The sequence below is a fragment of the Anas acuta genome, chromosome 4 (genome assembly GCF_963932015.1).
Source record: "Anas acuta chromosome 4, bAnaAcu1.1, whole genome shotgun sequence".
In the NCBI taxonomy this organism is placed as follows: domain Eukaryota; kingdom Metazoa; phylum Chordata; class Aves; order Anseriformes; family Anatidae; genus Anas; species Anas acuta.
The window spans coordinates 56686658-56707618 of record NC_088982.1 but is presented as its reverse complement, the minus strand read 5'-3'; the positions used below and the strand labels follow the sequence as shown (position 1 = coordinate 56707618).

The following is a 20961-nucleotide window of genomic DNA, read 5'->3' as shown; positions in this document are numbered from 1 at the left end:
ACTAATTTTTGAAGTTTATACTTAGCAATAATATATGCTTGACCAAAAGTTTATTAGAGTTGGATGACTGTTTCTAGTGGAAATCTAGGCTCCCTTGAGTAAATCTTTTACAGGCCAGCAAATACAACAGTAAGTTTGAAAGGTGTTTGAGTCAGCTGGTTGAACTGCTTCTTACAAAATGTTTATTCATTGAATAATAACTTGTCTGGCAATTATCTGGAAAACCAGAATGGCCCTGGACAAAGGTTGTTCTCATTTGTAATGCTATTGAATTGTCACAAACAGCTGCTACTATGCATCTGTAGAATACTCTTGAGTAGATAATGTAATAAATTTCTACTTGTCTGGTCAGTAATTTTAAATGTTACTCACCTGTTTTGTATAAACTCAAAATACTATCTATAAGTTTTTGCATAAATTGCCGCATTTAGAGTGAGGAAGTTTAAAAACTGATCAGAGGGTTCTACATTTTGCTTTTCTTTTGAGGTTTCTGGATTTATTTTTTGTTTGTTTGTTTTTGTGGTCAAATATGTCTTCCTTGATCACATGCTTCTCAACAAGCAGAAATGAGGCAAGCTTTAAAATGAGTATTTCTTTCTGCAGAGATCATCTTTTCCATCTTTATATGACCATGGTAATATTGGAATGAACCGTTTAGTAAACTTAGAAGCCTGGATCTTCCTTAAGTATTACTTCTGATTCTGGCACAGTAGGCACTGAAAGATGTTGAAAGTTTTCCTTGTGCTTGTTGAGCTATTATACTCAGTTCTTAATTTCCTCCCCTTTTCAGTTTCATACTTGCTCTTATACTTCCATTCAAATTGAATAAAGCCTCTATATCCAAGTGAGTTATGCACGGTAACAATAGACTGTGTTCTACGATGAACAGAAGAGGAAATCTCAACAGAATGAAAACACAGCACCCTACATTAAGTGCACGCACCTTATCTATACATTGCTTTTTGACAGCCCTTCTGTGTGTAAATCTCTTTTTCTTTTCCTTTTGTAACTACAGTATCTCAAGCAGACATGTTTAATATATAATTCTGTTTGTTGCTATCACTACGTAATTTCACGATTGAGAATACTTTTCATGTTCCATGCAGTGTTACACGCTAATTGTTAACACTGGTGAATTCCTTTCTAATTCCTTTCTGAAAACTCACAGCAGTAGCTGCCTTAAGTGAGGGGAAAAAATGATTGCATGGATTAACGTTTCATTAAATTCTGTAACGAGCAACTATGATTGTATCTCCTACATGCACTAAATCAGTGGAAATGCATTGATTCTGGCATACTTGCATACGTATCCAAGTGAAACAGAAACTTCCATATACCCATATCAGTATGAAGATGATATAAATTATTCTTGGAAGTTTGGAATATGTAATTGTCTGTTGCTGCTGTAAAAGTGATGAACAAAGAAAACTGGTTTGGCACTGTTGGACGGTGCCAAGCATAATGAAGTGGTGGTGGTAGCCCTGGCACTGAGAGAGCTCCAAGTCAATACATAGATTCCTAGCGTAACCACACAGATCAGTGTCCTGCTTTGGGCAAGTGGACAAAAAAACGAGCTCAAAGTTCAGTGTAAGACAATTCAATTAGACCCTGGTAGCTGGCTTGGCCCTTTGTATATAGCTGTGCTATTAACACAAATTGTGATATGCCAAACCTTATTTTTTTTTCCAGTCAGTTCTATGATAGCTTGTTACATTTTACTGCTGTTATTGGCTACATGTCATTGCCTTTCACACTGATCCAGATAAGAATCACCATGATTATTTTCTGTATAAATTGTTTATACTTCAGTTACAGTAGAATAGCTTAATTCAACATAGAAGCAAGGAACGACAAAAACATGTTAGTTTCTAGTTCAAAATAAGGGAATTACTAGCCATACATTGCATCTTTTTAATTTTTTTAAAAATACACATATTTAATTTTGACTGTAAATAATCTGTGGGGAAGCAATCAGGTCAAAATAGCATACACATGCCTAGTTTGCTAGTTCCAGTCTAATTCAGGCAAGTCATGATCATAAATTGTTACCATAGCATAGCAGTTTTGTCTATAAGAAGTCAGTTAAAGGCTTTAGTCAACCTGACACAAGCACTTCTGTGCTGGCACAACAGTGTCTCCTGAGTTGAGACCTAATAGTATTCAAGTCTGGCCATGGCCTCTTCTGTGTCTGGAACAAGCAAGGAATTTGAACTACTGTGTTTCTTGGTCCCTGCAGGCTAAGCACAAGGTATATTTATCAAGTGAAGCTGGGATGTTTTTGTTTTCACTATTCATTCCATTATGTTGCATAAATTCAGTACTTTATTTTTTCTAGGCAATGTATGAAGCTGAATTGCATTTCAAAATCTGAGCATTCATTTACAAGACACTGGTGTGACTGAGTAAGGCTTCACACTGTATTTGCATGATTATGAGAGGTGTAGCTACAGTCAGAATACAGAGAATTAAGCTGATGGATGTCTCATATCTCAAGATCTGCAAGATTTAACGATCTTTTAAACTATGTGTCTTTTGGATTTTTGTACATAGTTTTTGGGGGTTTTATGACCATAATGAGTTGCATGAGAATTGCATCTGATTTCTGAATTAGGGCCTAGATTTAGATGCAGATATGGATTTAAGGGAAGAGGAAAAAGTCAACAAGCTAAAACAGCAACAAAAAATCAATTTCCCCATTAAAAAAAATGGGTTTATCTGGACACTTCAGGCTGCTCATCAAATATGTTTTTAGAATGTTGCCTTGACTTCTGCAATAGATATAAAACTGACAGTCAAATACAAAGGTTTTTTTTGCTGTTTTTCATGCTTTTTAATGGACTCCAGAACTTGATAACCTTTGCTGAAAATAACTTTTGACTAGCTGGAGCCATAACAAGACAAAACTATGTGAGGGCATGTGGTGAAGGCTCAGCTGCTTGGACTGTGTTTATCATTCCATGGCTATGATAGCTAGAGAAACAGAGGAAATAAAAAATCAGTCATGGAGGTGAAATGTTAAACTAAAAATAATATTCCATAAACTGTGATATTTTTCCAACTGTTAATGAACTTCAGGAAAATTTCCAATAGTAAAATATCATTATTTAAATGCAGACTGTATTTGCTCATTAATAGTGATGGTGCCTATTCCAGTATTGTTACTTTGGTTTTTCCCCGTGCTTATGATGAGAGCCATGGGAGGTCAAACTAGGTCTCTAGCATTTTTCAGTCCAGGGTCAAGTCAGGGCCTGAACTTTTGCATTGATTGAGTTTATTTTTCTGATTTTTTTTTCTATATATATATATATACATATATATGGTGGACATGCTATCTCTGAAGGAATTTGTCAGGTGCTTCAGAGATACTTGGCTGAAGACAGTCAACTACAAACTAAACTTTCAGAGCTTTCAAATGCATCATTCTCATAGCTGCACTATTCCAGTTTTCTGTCATATCTGTGTATTATGCCATGGGTACCCTGACAGTTTGAAAAAAGCTCATTACTTCATCAACAGTATCCTCTTTCATATCCACACATACTTAATACTAGGAATTAGAGTAGTCTTTGGGAATTTGTTGTGTTTTGACTAGTCAGCACACCCAAACTTCTTGCTAACTGCTAACGCTGCAACTTTAAATTAACTTTTACATTGGACCTTATTTGCTAACTTGCTAGTGTTTCTTGTATATAAAATTGTAGAGATTGGGAGTAGCTTTGTTGCACCAATGACACATCAAATGAAATGACACAATGATGGAAATGGACTTTTAAAACTGGTACCATTTGGGACTTCGTATTGCCCTTTTCATATAGAGTATAGTGTTTGTAATAAATGTTTAGACCATTCTTCTTTGGAAGTATTAGGAAGATTTTTCTCCTATGTATAGCTGAGTAATATAGCTTGTCCCCATTCTTAATGCCAGGATTTATTTAAATACCTTCGTTACACCTTTGTGCCCATTTCCCAATCTTCTCCTTTTGCTTTTATATGTACAAGGAATATTATTGAAGTCAGCAAGAAGATCAGCATAAAGGTTGTATAGCTAAGAGCAAAATTAGACCAGATATGTGTTGAACATCGTGGTAATAGCTAAAGACACTGTTAACAAACTATTCCTCCCATTTCTGCATGTTAGTTTATGCAGTTTCTTGATCTTAGCAGAATTCAACATAATCCAGACAAGGAAAAAAATTTAAATTGAGGCCAGTATCTTGACTTTATGATGGAAATGTTATCAATTTAACTATGTGCATAAATTGCCTACAATAATTGCGGTTTTGTGACATTTCTTTCCCATGAATCATTATTATGTTCAGGAACACTTACAGTGAACAGGACAGATGTCTTCCCAGCTATGTTTTTGTTCCTTTTCCAAAGTGCTTGTTCATTATACATCTGTGGTTGTGGTTAAAAGTAACAAAGCTGTAGAAACAATAGGAAAATCTGAGTTTCCTAACAGCAGTAGTGAGTTATCATCCATGCATGTTAATGCACTTGATCTGCTTTACATCTTACCTATACATACACTATATATTCACAATATAACTTGTGAAACAAAACACTGTCCACCTTTGCCATTTTCATATTGCAAATATTTTTATTTCAAAAGAATACCACTGATTTACTTGGAAATGTGTAAATCTAAGGGAAGAGTGATAGATAATACATCAGGCTGATCTTTTCAGTCTCATTGCTACGTTTTTAAACCAAAGTAGGCACTTAGATCTAGCAGTGACTTGAAGGTAGGCTTTAGCTTTCTGGAATCCTTAATTCGAAAATAACTTGAAAAATATAACTTGAAAAAAGGTATAACTTGAAAAAGATACTTCCACCTTACTGCTGGAACAGTATGAATCGTAATGTTTTTATGGGGTATTTTTCCACTGCTTCAGTACAGCAGGCGAGCAGAAAATTATCTATCCAGATGACTCAGCTCTGTTTCAGAGGATCTTCAGCTGTAGAACCATCATATTACTTTGATACTGTGTAAACACCAGGTGATGATAGGAGTTGGTCACCTTTTTTATTATTTGCTTAAAGTTGTAAGCTACAATGTTACATTAGAATATCTTATAAAAATTTCAGACTATTTGGGCTGGTCCTGGTATCATTTGGAATATTAAGGAACACTGTCTTTGAGAACTGTTCAGTTCTATATCAGTGTGAAGCATCTTGTGTAGCTAGCTGGTTTTCCTTCCAAGGCTTTCTTAGCTTGGCTGCTCTTTGGAATGAAGAAGTCCTCCTGACCTAGTCGGAAAGGCTGACATTGATGGCTGACACCAACATCTCAGACAAACACTGCTGTCTGAGTAGCTGCTGGCTTCAGTTATGTCAGCACATCAGGCTAGGGATGTAGTGAACGCTCTCTGCAAACGTTCAGCTTGAATATGAAGTCCATGTGAAATGCAGGCCAACTATCCCTACGTTTTTGTAATCAATTTTAAGTCAGTATAACACTTAACTAAGTGAAAATGTATGTGCAAAAACAGGTGTTAGTTTTTGGTCTTGCTTGCAGGGTTGATTTTCATCTGGACCAGTAATTGAACTCACCCCACATCAGTAGACCTGACACAAGGGAAGCAGAAGTGACAGAGAATGCCTTTATCATAGACTTTTCCTGTGATAAAGGCATGAACCTAGACTGGGTTGGATCAGATTTAGAACTGGATAATTAAAGGAGCAGAAAAAATGACTTTTTTGTTCACTACTTTCACCATTAATATACCATAGTAGTTTCAAATCAGTAGTCTTAACCATATTTATACTACATGGAGACTTCACTGTAAAAATCCTCAGAGATGTACAATTTACTGCACCTGATGGTCTGCACCATCAGGAACAAAAATTAGATTCTAGATTCTAGTTTGTGGGTTTTTTGTTTGTTTGTTTGTTTTGTAAACACTCTGTATCATTAACTTTTATAGCAGAAGTTCAGGGTGGTATTTCCAAATGCTAACTCTAGTCTGCTTGGATTGTCCCCCTAGGTAGCTAATTTAACATGTGAATGAGCAGCGTTGTCAAAGGGCCAGCTGGGTTCTGATGTTTGCCTGTGGCTGTCCTCTGAAGACAGCTTTGTTGTTTTATTTCCAGAGAGGGAACAAAGCTGGGAATACTAGCTCTTCTCACCACAGGCGAGCCTTGAGTTACTTCCCTTTGTGCCACTGCATGGCCCATACAAACCTTCTTCTCCTTTTCCCTCAGAATGAGCAGATGATTTAAGGATTCAAAGGAATCACTGTTATGTGGTGTATGCTACCATGGCTGTCGTGCAGAAATTATCGTGTTGGCCTGAGCCCAAGCAACCATGTGAAGTTAATGTATGCAATATGAAATTTCTTTGCACCTATACAAAATAATCTACTGGTGTGATTTACTGTCTGTTTCTTCACATCACTTAAGACATCTTCAATCTGAGATGCTGGGGGCAGGGTACTGCATGAGGTGCCTCGTGGCTGGTTTGTGGATCTGCAGCTTAACAGTGCGACCTGCCTTGTCCTTCCATTCCCATGTTTGGATGACGTGGGGACCAGAGCATGTCATGGAGGATATGCCCCAAACTTCAATATGTAGGTGCAGACAGTAATTTGGAGGCCAGGCTCTTGACTTTTCTTGAGCAAGTGAGAGAAGCTGAAGAACTTCATAGAAGTCCTTAATGACCTTCAGGTAATCTCAGAGTGGTTTAAAAAAGAAAAAAAAAAAAAAAAAGAAAAAGGAAAAAAAGAAAAACAAACAAACAAAAACAAACAAAAGAGCCTGTTAGAGGATTACATTTAGTTCTTCCCTGCCAGAGCAGTATCTGAATTTCTCTCTACCCTTGCCTTGTTTCCTTCAAAATTTTCACTCTTCAATTTGAAAAGTAAGCATTCTTAACATTAATACTGTGCTTTATCAGTGAAAGTTGGGTTTTCATATAATTTCGCGCAGTATTTTGAATGTAGCTTGTTTCAGGAACAAGTTTATAACCTGATTTCATTAGAAGTTATACCGTGCCAATTAAGCTGATGAATATGGGCACTAGGATTGGAATGTCTGGGAGGGCAGACAGGTGCTTCTTCAGCACCTCTGCCAAAATGAGTCTTATTTAACTACCTTTTATTTTTTCTTTTAGTGGCAGATTTTTATTTTTTTCCTCTGAAGGACTGTGTTTAAGGAAATACAGGAATAGTTTGTTTCACGTAGGGTGCTTTTATTCCTTTGCTCTCTTCAAGTGGGATCTGTTCGGGTGCTGATGACCTCTACTGCTTGACCTACACAAACAAAATTGCCAGCACTACTCCTTTCTCTGCTTCAGCACAGGCAGCACAAGAGCAGTACACAGATAAAAGTAGTCACGCGGTACAGGATTACAGAGTCAATAAAAGCATACTGAAGTAACTAGAGAATTCCCCTGATATAAACCACATCTTCCCACATTGTTAAAGTGCCCTGTTATTTCTGCAGCAACTGTAATTTGAGTGATCAAAGAGATAACTAGTGTTTAATATGAAGTGCCTTCTTTAAGCTGGTCAGGTGAACTGAGTGATCTCATGTGAAGAGGAAGGAAGAAAACCTGGTCTAGACAATAGTCATTTTACATCCCTGCACAGGAAAAATTAGTAGGCATATGGTAAGCCATGGGATATTCAGCACAGTAGGTAACTGGGATGATTGTCAGCTTTCCCAACCCCCTGAGCAGAGGTAAGTATCCATTTACTCTTCTGTCAAGGCAACTGTATTACTACCCCACATAGTAGGTTAGTTACAAGGCTGCTATTTAGTTGTAAATGCACTGGTTCTCATGCTGCTTCTGTAACAACATCGTTTTAGCTGGCTTTTGTATCAAATCATAAAGTAGGGCTATGCAAAAGTAATCTTTGGTGTGTAGTTTCCAGATAAATACCTTAGTAATGCAATAGCAGGTTTAATTGTTTTTCTAAAATGAATCACCACTGTGTCTTGTACCATCTTGAGGCGAAAAAATGGGTGAAATATGAAATTCAAAATACAGATGTGCAATTGACAGGAAAAAAAAAAGTGATAGCAGTATATTTGAAACCTGAATTAAATTTTACTCTGTAGCAAAAACTGGAAAATAAACATATCCAAGTTACTGTTCTGATAATTTTGCACTGGAGTTTTAAAAAGCCTACAGTCTTCCTAGAATATGATATCCAAAGTTTTTATGGATTTCTTGGAATTCTTTATACAAATCGGTTACATCAAAAATTGCTATGCTCCAACTTTGTACTATGATTTGTACGTACAAGATTTGTACTATGCATACCAAATTTTCTTATTCATATTGATCACAGCAGAGTTTTCTACTACAGACTTCAATCCTGGTGAGTTTTAAAATGTGTGGTGCAAAAGAATCACAGATTAATTTATGTTGGAAAAGACCTCCAAGATCATCAAGTCCAACCATTAACCTAGCGTTGCCAAGTCTAAACTGTGTCCCTAAGCACTACATCTACACATCTTTTGAATACCTTCAGCGATGGTGACTCAACTGTTTCCCTGGGCAGCCTGTTCCAATGCCTCACAACCATTTCAGTGAAAATTTATTTCCTAATATCCAACCTAAAATAAGAAGAAAATCTAGCATGTTATGCAGTAGGTAAATGACAAGGTGAGCAATGACAGAAGAAAATACATATCTATCAAGGAAGAAAGTCAGAGACAAAAGATTCCTCCCTTAAGCTGAGTTGGTAGAAGAAAATTAGAATCTAAACCACGTATGTAAAGCAACACAAGCAAAAATAGGTACTTAAAACAAGTTTAATCTAACCATTCTAGGTTGTTTCATCAGGCATCTGCAGTAATTTTATTCTAAGACATACATCTAGCAATTCTAGAAACAACACGTTTCAGCAGGATTGCCAGTATCAGTTATTTAGCAAAAGGCGGTTAAAAACTTCAAAATAAAAAGCCTTTAAAAATAAATAAAAATGAAATATTTAAACCTTCTGTATATGGAGCTAACCTAACTTCAGATAAGGGGACAACTGGAATGTATTTTCAAGATTTTCCTAGATATTTCAAATCTAAACACAGCTGAATTTTTCAGGTGGTACCAGGAGAGGAACAAAAGATTATACTACAAAGGTATGATCGGTTGGAAGAAAAGGTGTCAAGTGTACACACTTTGAAAGGTATAGGATTGAGTCCCCAAGGTAAAAGCTCTCTCTGGTAACACCAAAGCAGAACCAGAAGTCAGAGTGCATATGATGCTTCTCTCTTGGCACGACACCACTATGGAGTGGGTGTCAGGAGAAACTGTATCTAGGCAAGCGTAAAAATCCCTTCTGTTCTGGGCCCACCAATTAGTGCCAATTAAGATGCCTGTTCCTTTTTTTGAAAGCTAGGAAATAAGCTGTAGTCAGACAAATACTTTCCAGTATTTGAAAAACTGTGAATATTTTTTTAAAGCAGAGAAATATTGGTAATGGTTTAAAATCGAAGATGGTGAACCTGTGTGAGGTGTAAAATAACCACAAAGCAATAACCATGAGATAAACCTGATGCATGACAGAGTATTTCACTTGTTGCAGTATATCTGACTTTAAGGTATCAGAGCCATCCCCAGGAAGCGTGCAAAGCAATATATTAACACTTATTTTGATAGAAAAGAACTTCATACCTTGGAATTTTTCCCCATTTCCATCTCTGGCAAGCAGTGCTGGCTACCCTAAATTCTGTCTACCCAGCTTAGTTGGACAAATTTTCCAGTGTTAATGGTAACTTTCCTGCTGATAAAGGGAAAACAAACAAACAAACAGAATCTCTGCAAAACTGGAACAAAGAATATCATTTTTAAAATGTTTTGCTTTTAAGGTAAATGCAACCAACTTATTTGTGCAATTGAAAGAATCTTTAAAATAAAAAACCTCCCTCATTTTCTGATTAAACAGAACGTGTAAAATTACAAGTGAATGCTGAAATATAAGGATACAAACTCCAAAATTTCTTCATTAAAAATAATAATCTGGCAAAACAACTAACAATAACAAGCTGTCTCTTCAATTGTAAATGTTTAAGTGCATAGAATGTGCTGAAGGATGATTTTATGTATGAATACTTGGATTTCATTTCAAGCATCCCAAGGATGCTGAGGGGTTTTTGATCATCAGTTAGATACATCCCTGCTACCAAAATAGTCTAACACAGTCTTCCTGAGTACATCATCATCTGCATAACTAACTTGCCCCTTTTAGAATCTCTTGATAGCAAATACACGTTTTTTCTATGTTCACTTATCTTTAAACAGAACTCTCAAGTTCTCAGAATTTTGCTTTTAAATCAAGCAATGCACTAAGAAAAGTCAGCGAGGGTTAAAAAACCTTCTTGTTAGTCTGCAGTACCATCTCAAAGGCTGAAAAAAATCATTAGGTTCAATTAGGATCAAATATTTATTAAACACTGGTAGATGAATCAAGTGTATTCAGTGATGAAGAAATTGTTTGTGGGTAATGTGCTGTGGTAGTAACATATGAGGCACGCATGGTTGAATAAACCTGCACAGAGATTTTGTTTTCTTGTGGAATGTTTTTCATCGAAGTAGAAATTTTGTTTAATTAGTATGTCATGTTTTTGTCCTTATATACCTGAATAAAAATTTATTTTCAGGGTTATCCTAGTAAAGTGATAGCTTAAATTGCCTAAGGATATTATATCTCTTCATACATTAAGTATCATTTGTCACCTTTAATAAATAGAAGTATGGGAAAATTGCTAAGTGAGATGATGTTTTGCACATGGAGATCTCATGTACTGCATCTTTAGTGTCAGATGTAGTAGTCCATGGTAATGAACAAAACAAGAAGCATCCAAGAATTCAAGCAAGAGAGCTAAATATATATTTAAACCTACAAATAGTGTAGGTTTTATTAATTAGAGTATATTGGCTAATTTCTGTCCTTTATCATTAAGACATGCTTCTTCTTGCTTTACTGAAAGCAGTTTGCAGCAAGGAGGGTGTTGGTCTCTTCTCAAGTGACAAGCAATAGGACACGAGGAAATGGCCTCAAGTTGCACCAGGGAGGTTTAGATCAAATTTCAGGAAGAGTTTATTTGTGAAATGGGTGGTCAAGCATTGAAATGGGCTGCCCAAGGAAGTGATGAAGTCCCCATCCCTGGCGGTATTTAAGAGATGTATGGACATGGCACTGGGGAACATAATTTAGTGATGAGACTCAGTAAGTCAGGTTGATGGTTGTACTTGGTGACCTTGGAGGTCTTTTCTAGCCTAAATTTTTCTGATTCTACTAGAAATTAGTCACTACTGGGAATAGAACCTTCTTCTATGACTGCAAAATATTACCTTGAATGTTTACAACACCGTTCTCTTCTTACTGAGGACTAGAGTTATCATTCGAGTTCAGAATAGTGTTATTTTCAAGCTACAGTGCTGTATTGCCTCTTTAGTAGAGACAAATAGAAAAATAAAAATAAAAATCAAGTGTGAAGGCACAAGATGGTAGAAATAAGGTAAATGGAGAAAACATCTCAGCCAGCAGTGGTCTGGACTGACTTGTCAGCTGTAGTGTTCTCTAGATATATTCTGAGGTATTATCTTTGTTGTAAGATTTCAGAGGGAGGAATTGTGGTCTTTTTGCCTGTGTAGAGTCTTAATTCTAGAAATGTGTCTTGATTCATAGCAGTGAACAGTGATCATAGGACAATATGACTTCTTTTAGACGAGTTTCAAAATGAGGGCCAACCTTCGTCAAAAAAACAAGAAGCACTGCTCAAAGTAACTTGGTGTCTGTGAAAGAATTTATCCCAAAGAAATTATCTTTGCAGACTAATGAAGAAAAAATTAAGCATTGCAGCCTGTGGCACCCCTTCAAAGCTCTAATTGAAAATGGAAGGTTTGGAATTGGGTCAGCTATTTGCTAGTTATATTGTAATGGTGCTTGGTATACTACTGAAGTTGTAGAAGGCGTTTACTTAGCCCTCTAAAATTGAGGAGCAGTAGAAGAAGAATAGTGTTTGAGAGTGGCCCAATGGCCATGTGTGCAGTGTGTTTATGGCCTTTCAGTTTTAGTCTCTTAGTCGTTATTAAAAAGGTAACGTAGTGATTTCGTCCCTGCTTCTAAAACGATGAGTTCAAAAATTAGAGCATCCGTGCATGAGATACTGAAATGCTAGCTGTTAAATTCTTCTCTGAGTAACATCTGTGTTTGTCTTTGTCAGCAGCCCACATTGATCATGCTTGTGGTGGCAACAGCAGGCCCATTCAGCATGTAGCAAGTGAGAAGAGACTGCAGTTTTTCAGGTTTAATAAAGGCACTGTAATGCAGGCCCTATCTTCAGATGGAACAAATGCATACACGCCCTTAGAAATCTTCTCACTAGATATGCTTTGTGTGGTCTGTTTGTGGCAGCAGCCTCGCTGTCTGCATCCATATCTCTCAAATGCACACAATCTGGTAACTAATTTAGCACAAGGGCAGGCGTAATATTAGCATGAGGTGTTTGTAAGCAAGCCCAGACTAAAAATGCTTGACAGTGTTGGCACTGAGGGTTCTTTATGGCAATGAGGTGGTCACAGATACTCGAGAGACTCCAGTGCAGGTTTTGGTGTGGTGCTTTTCTTCCTGTTGAACACAATTCCTGAGTGCTTTCCAATTAATTATATTAACTCGCTCCTAGTGCACTAAGCTAGTGGCATTAAGACCTGCTCAGAACTAAACCAGGTCAGATAAGGTAACTGCTGGAGGAAAGAAAAAAATAAAAAAATATAAAAAAAAAAAAAATGGGTGTAGGGAAGTTTTTGTCTCTTGAAGGGAAGGTGTTTCCAAAAAGTGTTCTGTTACAGAATAGGATTGTTTTTAAGTTTTCTACAGATATTATTCTACTTGACAAATTCTACCTGAGAAGTGCTTTGTAACTTCGTAGTTCTGTTTTGAGCATCATCACCTGGGATTTTTTCTAGGAGGCAAATTAAGAAAATGCAGAAGCTGCGTGACTGCTAGTCCCAGGTGTTGAGATTTGTAAAAGGAAACTTTTTTATCTGGTGACAGTAGTAGAATAATACAAAATAACAGCTACTAAGAAGTTTGCCACCTCCTCCAAGACTAGACAAGTATTTAATGGAGAAGATACTATGGACTCTTCCAACACAGAAGAGAGAAAAGTAAAGTTTCTGACACTGTAGCCTTAGGACCAGGAAAATGAGACCTAAGGCTTCTGTAAAGCTGAAAGCAGACTTACTAATTTTTTCAGCAATAATGTCTTTCCCTTTAGAAATATGGGCTTAATATCATCAATGCTCAACAGCTGCTGTTTAAAAACTACACACAGAGGACAGCAGCTGAACCACTAGAGCTCTATAACTAAACAGGAATAAGCATGTCTGATGAGCATCTGAGAATGATAGCTGGAAGGCAAAATTCATGATAGCTGAACTAGTGAATATAAAGACACTCATGCATAATGTTTGCAAAGACCTACACTTGAGGTCATGATGAATAGATAGCTAGCACAGAAGCATACAAACTTTTGATGAGACATGGGATGTGATTTCAAACATGGCCTACAATTATATGCACCATTTCATATATATGACACTAATTGCTTACATCATTTCTGGCATGCTGGCCAGTTTACAGCAGCATTTACATGCGATTTGTCTTTGCATATATGCAAAATTTATCACTAATTTTCACACACAATCATCTGAAAAACAATAAGGACATGTATGTACAAGGGCTTACTTATCTATGGGCTGAGTCACTGCTGTCCCAAAATTATACATAACTATTAAAACCTGGGAAGGATATGTTTTGGTTATGAAATAAGTTATTGGACAAAATATTTAGGGTTGAAGAACCATTAAGTTTACATTATTTTTTCCTTAGTTGTTGTGTATTCCTGATAGAGCATATCAGAGGAGTACATTGATCTAAAGCAGGTTCTTCATTAACTAGGTATCAGTGATGCTTTGTACTACTCCATGTAGCTGATGAAGCATTGCATGCTGCATTCAGGGCTATAGCTGTGGCTTGGCATAAAAATATGACCTTGACATGTTCTGAGCTGCACAGTTAACTAGTCAATAGGAAATCACTACACACTGTACTCCTGTATAATCACAGGGACATTATGTTCTCAAACACAGAGAAATAAAAGCTGAAGAGTAAAATAACTTATCACTATTAGGATGTTCAAGTAAACTGCACATTTTCATTTTCTACTGAATAAAATACTATTTGTTGGGAAGTTGTGCATAAATTGAGATTATCAGCCAGTCTTCTCATGTGGTCAATGGAGTACATGCCATGATACACTAGATATTTTAATAAAACTTGATTCTGGAAACGTGTAATGAGGCTGACAGGTCCTTTACCTTTGTGATATTACCTTTTTGGTGGTTCACAACTGTAAAAAGAGTAACTTCTGTGTTAAGAATCAGGCCCCGTACCTGTTGCAGTTCCGTGCATTACTTATGATAAACAATGACAACTCTGGAGTATTGCATTAACATTTCATTTCTGTTTTTCATGTGAAATGGTTGACATTGAAAAAAATTAAAATAGCTTGAAACAGTCTTTTTTTATAGACCCGGTTTTGAGATGCAAATACCGCAAATAGTTTTGAAATAGTATATGTTGAGTTTTTTAGTATGCCTCTTAAAATGATAGAGTAATATATTGTAATGGAAATATGCAATAAGTGAAGTTCTTTACGCTACAGCATGTTTTATAGGTGAATTAATTTTAAATTTATAGCACTCAAAAGTTACAGTACGTAGGTCAAGAAAGTAACAACAAAGGGCTTTTAAAAATTTTCCCTCTATGTACATGCCCCCATTTAATTTGTGTTATTCCTATTGATTTGTAATCTCCCTTTCTAACTAGTAGATGACTCAAAAATAAAATCCTGAGATTAAATCTTTCTTCATTTGTTTCTTGTCTCCATCTTCAGAATTTTAGTGTGTATTTTGAACTTAGCTGGGCTGTTAGATGACATTTTGGAGTTTGTGACATAAATAGGTAGTATCTGTAGGTTTGGGGTTTTTTTGATGTTGTTTTAGGTGTTGCTCATCATTGCATGCTGTGCAGAACCATGCTGTGCTTTAGGTCTGGGCTTTTTCTTGGTAGATGTTGGCTCAAGAGGTTATCATGAGTTTAATCATCCCATGGCATTTGACTGCTGTCACCTGGGTGGGAACCATCAAATGTTAGTGATGATGTGGAAGATGTCACATTCACTTGTTCTGTGCTGTAAAAGTTAGAATTTGTAATCGTATCCAGAGATTTCCCTAAGCATTTGGAGAGTCTGTTTCTTTTCTCCAATATTATGCTATGTCTGTCTTCTGAATTAAAATATCAAGTACATTCTAATTGGCTATTCATGGTCCTGAATCCCAGTCTTTCAGATGATTCTAGTGCTGGTGTGCTGTCTAGAGATTTATTATGCTGCTTATATGCATGTTTCCCTCTGAAAATGTTTATATATATTTTTATATGCTTACGGTTGCAGGGTGCATGCACGTAGCTCTTACCATATAGTTACCTACACTTCATTATTGCATTGAGTTGTTAAACACATACTGGTTTCATTTATACTTTTTAAGGAAAAATGAAATGAAATCTTGCTGTTACAAATCCATGGAATCATCTGGTAGAATCTGTTTATATTCCTACATGGTGATGTTCATGCTCTGTGCAGAGTAATACATAATTTTTCCTAGCTTCAGAAAGTCATGCAGTGCAAGAAGATGGATGTTTTGCAGATTTCTTAGTTAATAACTCATCCAAACTTATTGCTTTGCCTTTTATTCCACAATCTCGTTAAGAATTTGACTAGATATTAAACATCTGCATTTTTAAGCTTAACAAAAAAAATGTAAATAAAGAGGAAAGGAGCTCTAAAATTTAGTCGTGATGCATTTACATGCTTGCTGACTTCAGCGTAGAAATCCAGCCTCTCCTATATTCTACAGGGAATTCAGATGGGACAGTGAGCTTGAAACTCCTGAAATTCTTTAAGGACCTCTGTGTAAAAAAAAAAAAAAAAAAAAAAAAATAGTATGTGGTATGTGTGCAATGGAGGATTCAGATATCTGAACAAGCAGGAATGTGTGCTAGTTCTAGAAAAGAAAATGTGTGCCATCTCCTAGTGGACGGTACTGTACCTCTGTTAATATTAGTGAAAGTGTTGACAAATATTTGTCTGTTTGTGTTGGCTACTCTGTTTTGAATTTTTTGTTTGTTTTTTAGCAAAAACCTTCCAGTGGTCTGTGTATTTGTTCTTTGGTTTCTCTCACAAGTATAACATCCGATATTCACAGTATTCATCAGTTACAGAAAGCAGTAGCAAAAAAAAGTTATAAAAAAGCTGGGGCCGCTTCCCCCCACATAGTTTTAAAAGCTGGCACACAAGGAATTGTCCAATTCTTAAATGTACAGACAGGTATTTGTTTTCCTTCTTGAAAATGAACAATCCTCTTGGTTTTTCTCTTACTGGAGCAGCTAGCACAATACTTGTATGTGAAACAGAAGTACTAAATATACAGAATGAGCTGTGTTTGTACGTTGTTCCCACAAATACTTACATGCTGCATATGATGCCATCTTGTTCTCCCAAGGGCTTTGAGTTTTCCATCATCTATATTTTATGGCTTGTTACTTAACTCATTGCTAAATGTGTGCAGGGGGCAGGGTTCTGTTCTTACAGCCATCAGTAATGCTTCCTCATCTCAGGAAAGGGATACTGCTAACATTATTTTAATTTGAAATAGAGTTAAGTGTTTACAGTGTGGCATCTAAATGTATAATGAGCAGTTCCTATACCTAAGGCAGGAAGGAAAAAATAAGAGTCTGGATAAAACTGAGTGTATCAACAGAGTCTGGCCTTTGGAATTTATCAAAGGCAGAGAACATTAAATCTTAGCAAGCGATCCGAGCTCAGCCCTGAGCTCACCATCTTTTCACTGGTGCTGTGAGCTTCTTGGTATTGCGGGTACTTTGTGTGAAATAAAGGGAAGGGTCTGAGGAACTTTTTTTTTGTCAGCTCTTCTAAAGACCCAGGCATCTTCAGCTACATCTGCTGTTGTCTTTTCCTATTACCATAAATACAACCTTTAATGCACTTTATAAAGACAAAGCGAGGCAGAACCACGTAAGCCAGTAGCAAAGGGGGTTGTGTACAAGAGCCTTTAGGCAAAAATGTACTAATAAGAGTCTAAATAATATTTGGTATGATTTTCCTTTATTTCTTTGCGTAGGTTAAAAGCTTCATTTCTCAAACTGGTAGTAGTTTGTCAGCAGAGGAGGCCTATAAACACATAAATAGCCCACGATATGTGTGATGTCTGCTTTTATAAGCCATTTGTTAGGCTGTGCCTTGTGCCAAATATTTAAGGGCATTAAAAGAAGTGATTAACTTTTTAAGACATAACACATTTATTGCTCTGGGAGGAAAACTGTCATGCCTTTCTGGATTCAGAGGTGCATTAACCTTTTTGATTTATTTCTAATGCCTTCTATTTTGCAATGAATGCAAACAGGTTTTTAATATGAATGTAATTTAATTTTTACCATAAGGAACAATCAGTAATGCAGTATCAAATGGTGACTGCCAGCTTCCTGGACTTTTGGTCTTTTTATTGAACTTGACAGCTAATTTACAAGCTTCTTCCCTCACCTCATGTAATGCTACAACTTTCAATATTCTGATGGCTGAATTCTCTGACTTCTGCTGAAAATGTTAAGACAGCATCACCAGGGTTCCTTAGCATAAGTGTACTGGGGGTCAAAGATATGAATTGACTTGCATTTAGTGCAAATAGGGGGGAAAAAGAAAAGGAAAAATAATCTTGTCATTCCCACTGGGATTTTCTGCAAGTATGACCAATCAGGTATGTAGGGAAATCTGTCTTTATAGGTTCCCACCTAATAGGGCTGCCCCTTTGCAGGCACATACCAGACAAGAAGGCTTTGGATGCTTTTACTATATAAAGATATGTTCACGTCAAGGAGTTTGACATTTTTGTAAACTGAAATACTGTTTATTCTTAGAAAAGAAACAACATCTTGTGGCTAGATATGGAAAAAATACTTGGAATAGACATTTTTGGAATGAATTAAAGAAAAGAAATAGCGTGTATAAAATGCTTGACAAAGCAGAAAGTATAAAAATAACCGTGAACCCGCTCTGTTGCAAAACTGCAGAGTTAAAGCTGCTTTTCCAGTTCCTACACTAGCCAAAAAATTGTTTAGAGTTCTTTTAAGGTAAACGAACTGCGCTCAGTTAACTGGAAGAAGAAAATGTCTGCTTTCTAATATGTAAAATCAATGCTGGAAATCTGTTACACAGGAGTTTTTTGAGATCTAGCAGATTTCTACAGCGTATGCTTGTCTTTTTTGTTTAGTTTGGGAATAATTCCATCCTTATACAGAAAAGCACGTGCTTATATCCCACAGAAGACCACAAAATTTGTAAGCATATATTAAGGACTTCAAATTAGAGCCCTGGCATTTTTAAATCAGAAAGGCGAGAAGCAGTCTGCTGCAGTTCTGCACTGTGGTAACACCAGTGTTATCACTTCAGGTACATGTAGCTGCATCAGAAAACTCAATTCCTTCACAGTGTGTGCAGCATCTCTGTCTACCTGACACACCGTATCAAGGACTGTGACAGGAAATGCATCAACTCGGCTATTAGAAGAAAAAAATATGTCAGAAGGCAGTAGTTTATCTTCACTTTGCTTTTCTTAATTTCTGAAATTCCTTGCAGATTGTCTCATGTTAGAACACTAGTGCCATGTGGAACAGTTGTTCTTATTTCACGTTAAGCCTTTTTAATCTGGCTAAAACTGATAAATAGTTCTTTGGCTGCCAGTTCTTTACCACTTTGGGAGCAAAGTTCACCCTTGGCTGCCTCCTTCTGTGTGCCCATGCCATGTATTGTGTCCAAACAATTGGCAACCCCACGGGACAGCGAGGTGCCCGATGGAGGGTGGCTGAAGCCCAAGACAGTACTCTGTTGCTGTTGCTTTGGATGCAACCTCTGCACTGCGATATTACTGTAGTGTTGTAGCATTGTAACTTAACGCAGCAGCAGGGGGTCGCATTAGTACAAAGCCTTGAAGGTACAGTTTCTGCAATTGAGAACTTCTGGAAATCAAAGCTTATTTTGGGATCTTTGCATCCTTCAGATAAAGCTTATGAGTTGTACAGCAGCCTCACCTGATGAAGAGAAGAAAACTTTTTTCAGGCTTTTCTATAACCCAGCTGTCAAGTACATTTTTTGTTTACCTGTACTGTTAGGGGAAGGTGGATTTCCAGTGAACACAACAGTAGTCAGAGCACCAAGATCAACTGGGGCTCCTTTGAAGGGAAAGAATCTGACCAGGTACTGTGCTGCCTGAGCCACATGCAGTGTGGACGAGGCAAGAGCAGAGTTTTGCTACATTTCCCCTCAGTTTTCACCTCTCTTTAGCCAGTGTGTCAGAAAGCACTGCACTGCTTGGCTGATGCTTGTTTATGGAAAATGTATGAGGAAGTTGATTGCATGTCATGAAACAAGAAATCTGGAAATTGTTAAAATAGTTGTAAATTATTCTGTGTTGTTGTTGTCTGGGTTTTTCTGAGACAAAATCAGGTGACACTGTAGAGTAGATACTTGGGATTTAATATGTATTTAATATTAATACATATTAATATGTATTTAATATGCATTCAGTGATTCAGTATTTAATCTGTGAAGGAGAGCAAATTATAAAATAAGGATGAACATCTCAGCATGGTTACTGACCTTGCTCCTGCTGCTTTGTAGCCATGTTCAGCATTGACTTAGTTTCTTCTTTCTCTTACGAGAAAATAAAAATACAAAATGTCCTCCCCTCTGCATTTTAAGACTTTATTCCTGAAATTGTGTGGGACTAGAACTTTCTAATACACCTTTCTCAAGTATGACCTGAACACTTACTCTTAATACATGCCGCATGAAAAGATTTTAATGAAAGGGTTTAATGAATCTCATGAAACAATTGTTTACATACCAAAAATAATTTGCACATATGCAGGCCGGCAATGTTTTTGAATAGGACCCACAGTCATTTAATTAGACACGCATGGTGTTAGTAGGCATTTGTAGTACTCACAGGACCAGTCCAAGGACAAGGGATCCCCGCTGAAAATTTTCCATTAAAAAGATAATTGCGTAGCACAAGGCTTTCTAAGAGCCTGTCAATTTTTTTCTTATATATTTTTTTTAATTAGGTGTTGAGATCTAGATCTATAAAGACTGAAAATAGGAAAGAAAAAATGTTTCTTTCCTAGGTAGATGAACTAAGCGTGCTGTCAGTGACCGAGGAATTCTGAAAAATTCACAGCAGGGCTGTTTTGCTTATAGTTTCATGACTTCTTTTGTGTTCTGATGATCCTGGTAGAATTCAATGTGTGGTATATGCTAGTTGTTTATTTTACACTTTGTATTACCATCTGACAGCCCTACATCTGGCTAGTTAATCATTACAATACCTAGTAGTGTGCTATCAGTGCCAGGAGGTTCCAAATCTTTTTTTCCTTAAGATGAGGTTTCTGGGAATCTTATTTCTCTGCCAGCACCCTATTGGGCTCAGCTGTGTGAAAATGCAATAAAATGTGAGCACAATCCTCTATGGCATTCCCATCAACCAGAAAACATGGCTGTTTTGTGTATTAAGTGGAACAAATGGGATCTATTTATGAAAGTAACTTTAAAAAAAAAAAAAAAAAGAGAGAGACAAATCATCAGTGATTGTGAAAGAAGTTGCTAAGTGAATTAAAAAGTTGTCATCGTTGGGAACATCAGTGTGACTGGTAACATGAGCAAGAGTTACTAAAATTGAATAAAGTGAAGTTTGCCCTTCAGGCATGATTGAAGAGCAACCAAATGGGTCGTTGCTGGGGTGCTTTTACCAGGAACATTATATAGGACATACAAGAAGTATAGAGAATTTCAGGAAAGTCAGAGGGACAGATTCAA

The 20961-nt window shown here is 36.7% G+C and overlaps 1 protein-coding gene across 7 annotated transcripts in view; it reads left to right on the top strand.

The window, feature by feature from the left end:
* The window catches only part of SORBS2 (sorbin and SH3 domain containing 2), a 155567-nt gene that overhangs the window by 28193 nt on the left and 106413 nt on the right, over positions 1-20961 (top strand). Inside the window, exon 1 of one of the 7 annotated variants that reach the window (XM_068681359.1) lies at positions 7195-7680. The exons of 4 other annotated variants lie outside the window; for them this stretch is intronic. In XM_068681359.1, coding sequence (XP_068537460.1) covers positions 7607-7680 — 74 coding nt within the window. In that variant the 5' untranslated portion in view covers positions 7195-7606. Of the gene's footprint in view, positions 1-7194; positions 7681-20961 lie in introns of those variants that run through there. 2 more of the 7 variants (XM_068681364.1, XM_068681360.1) reach the window with 2 other exon arrangements.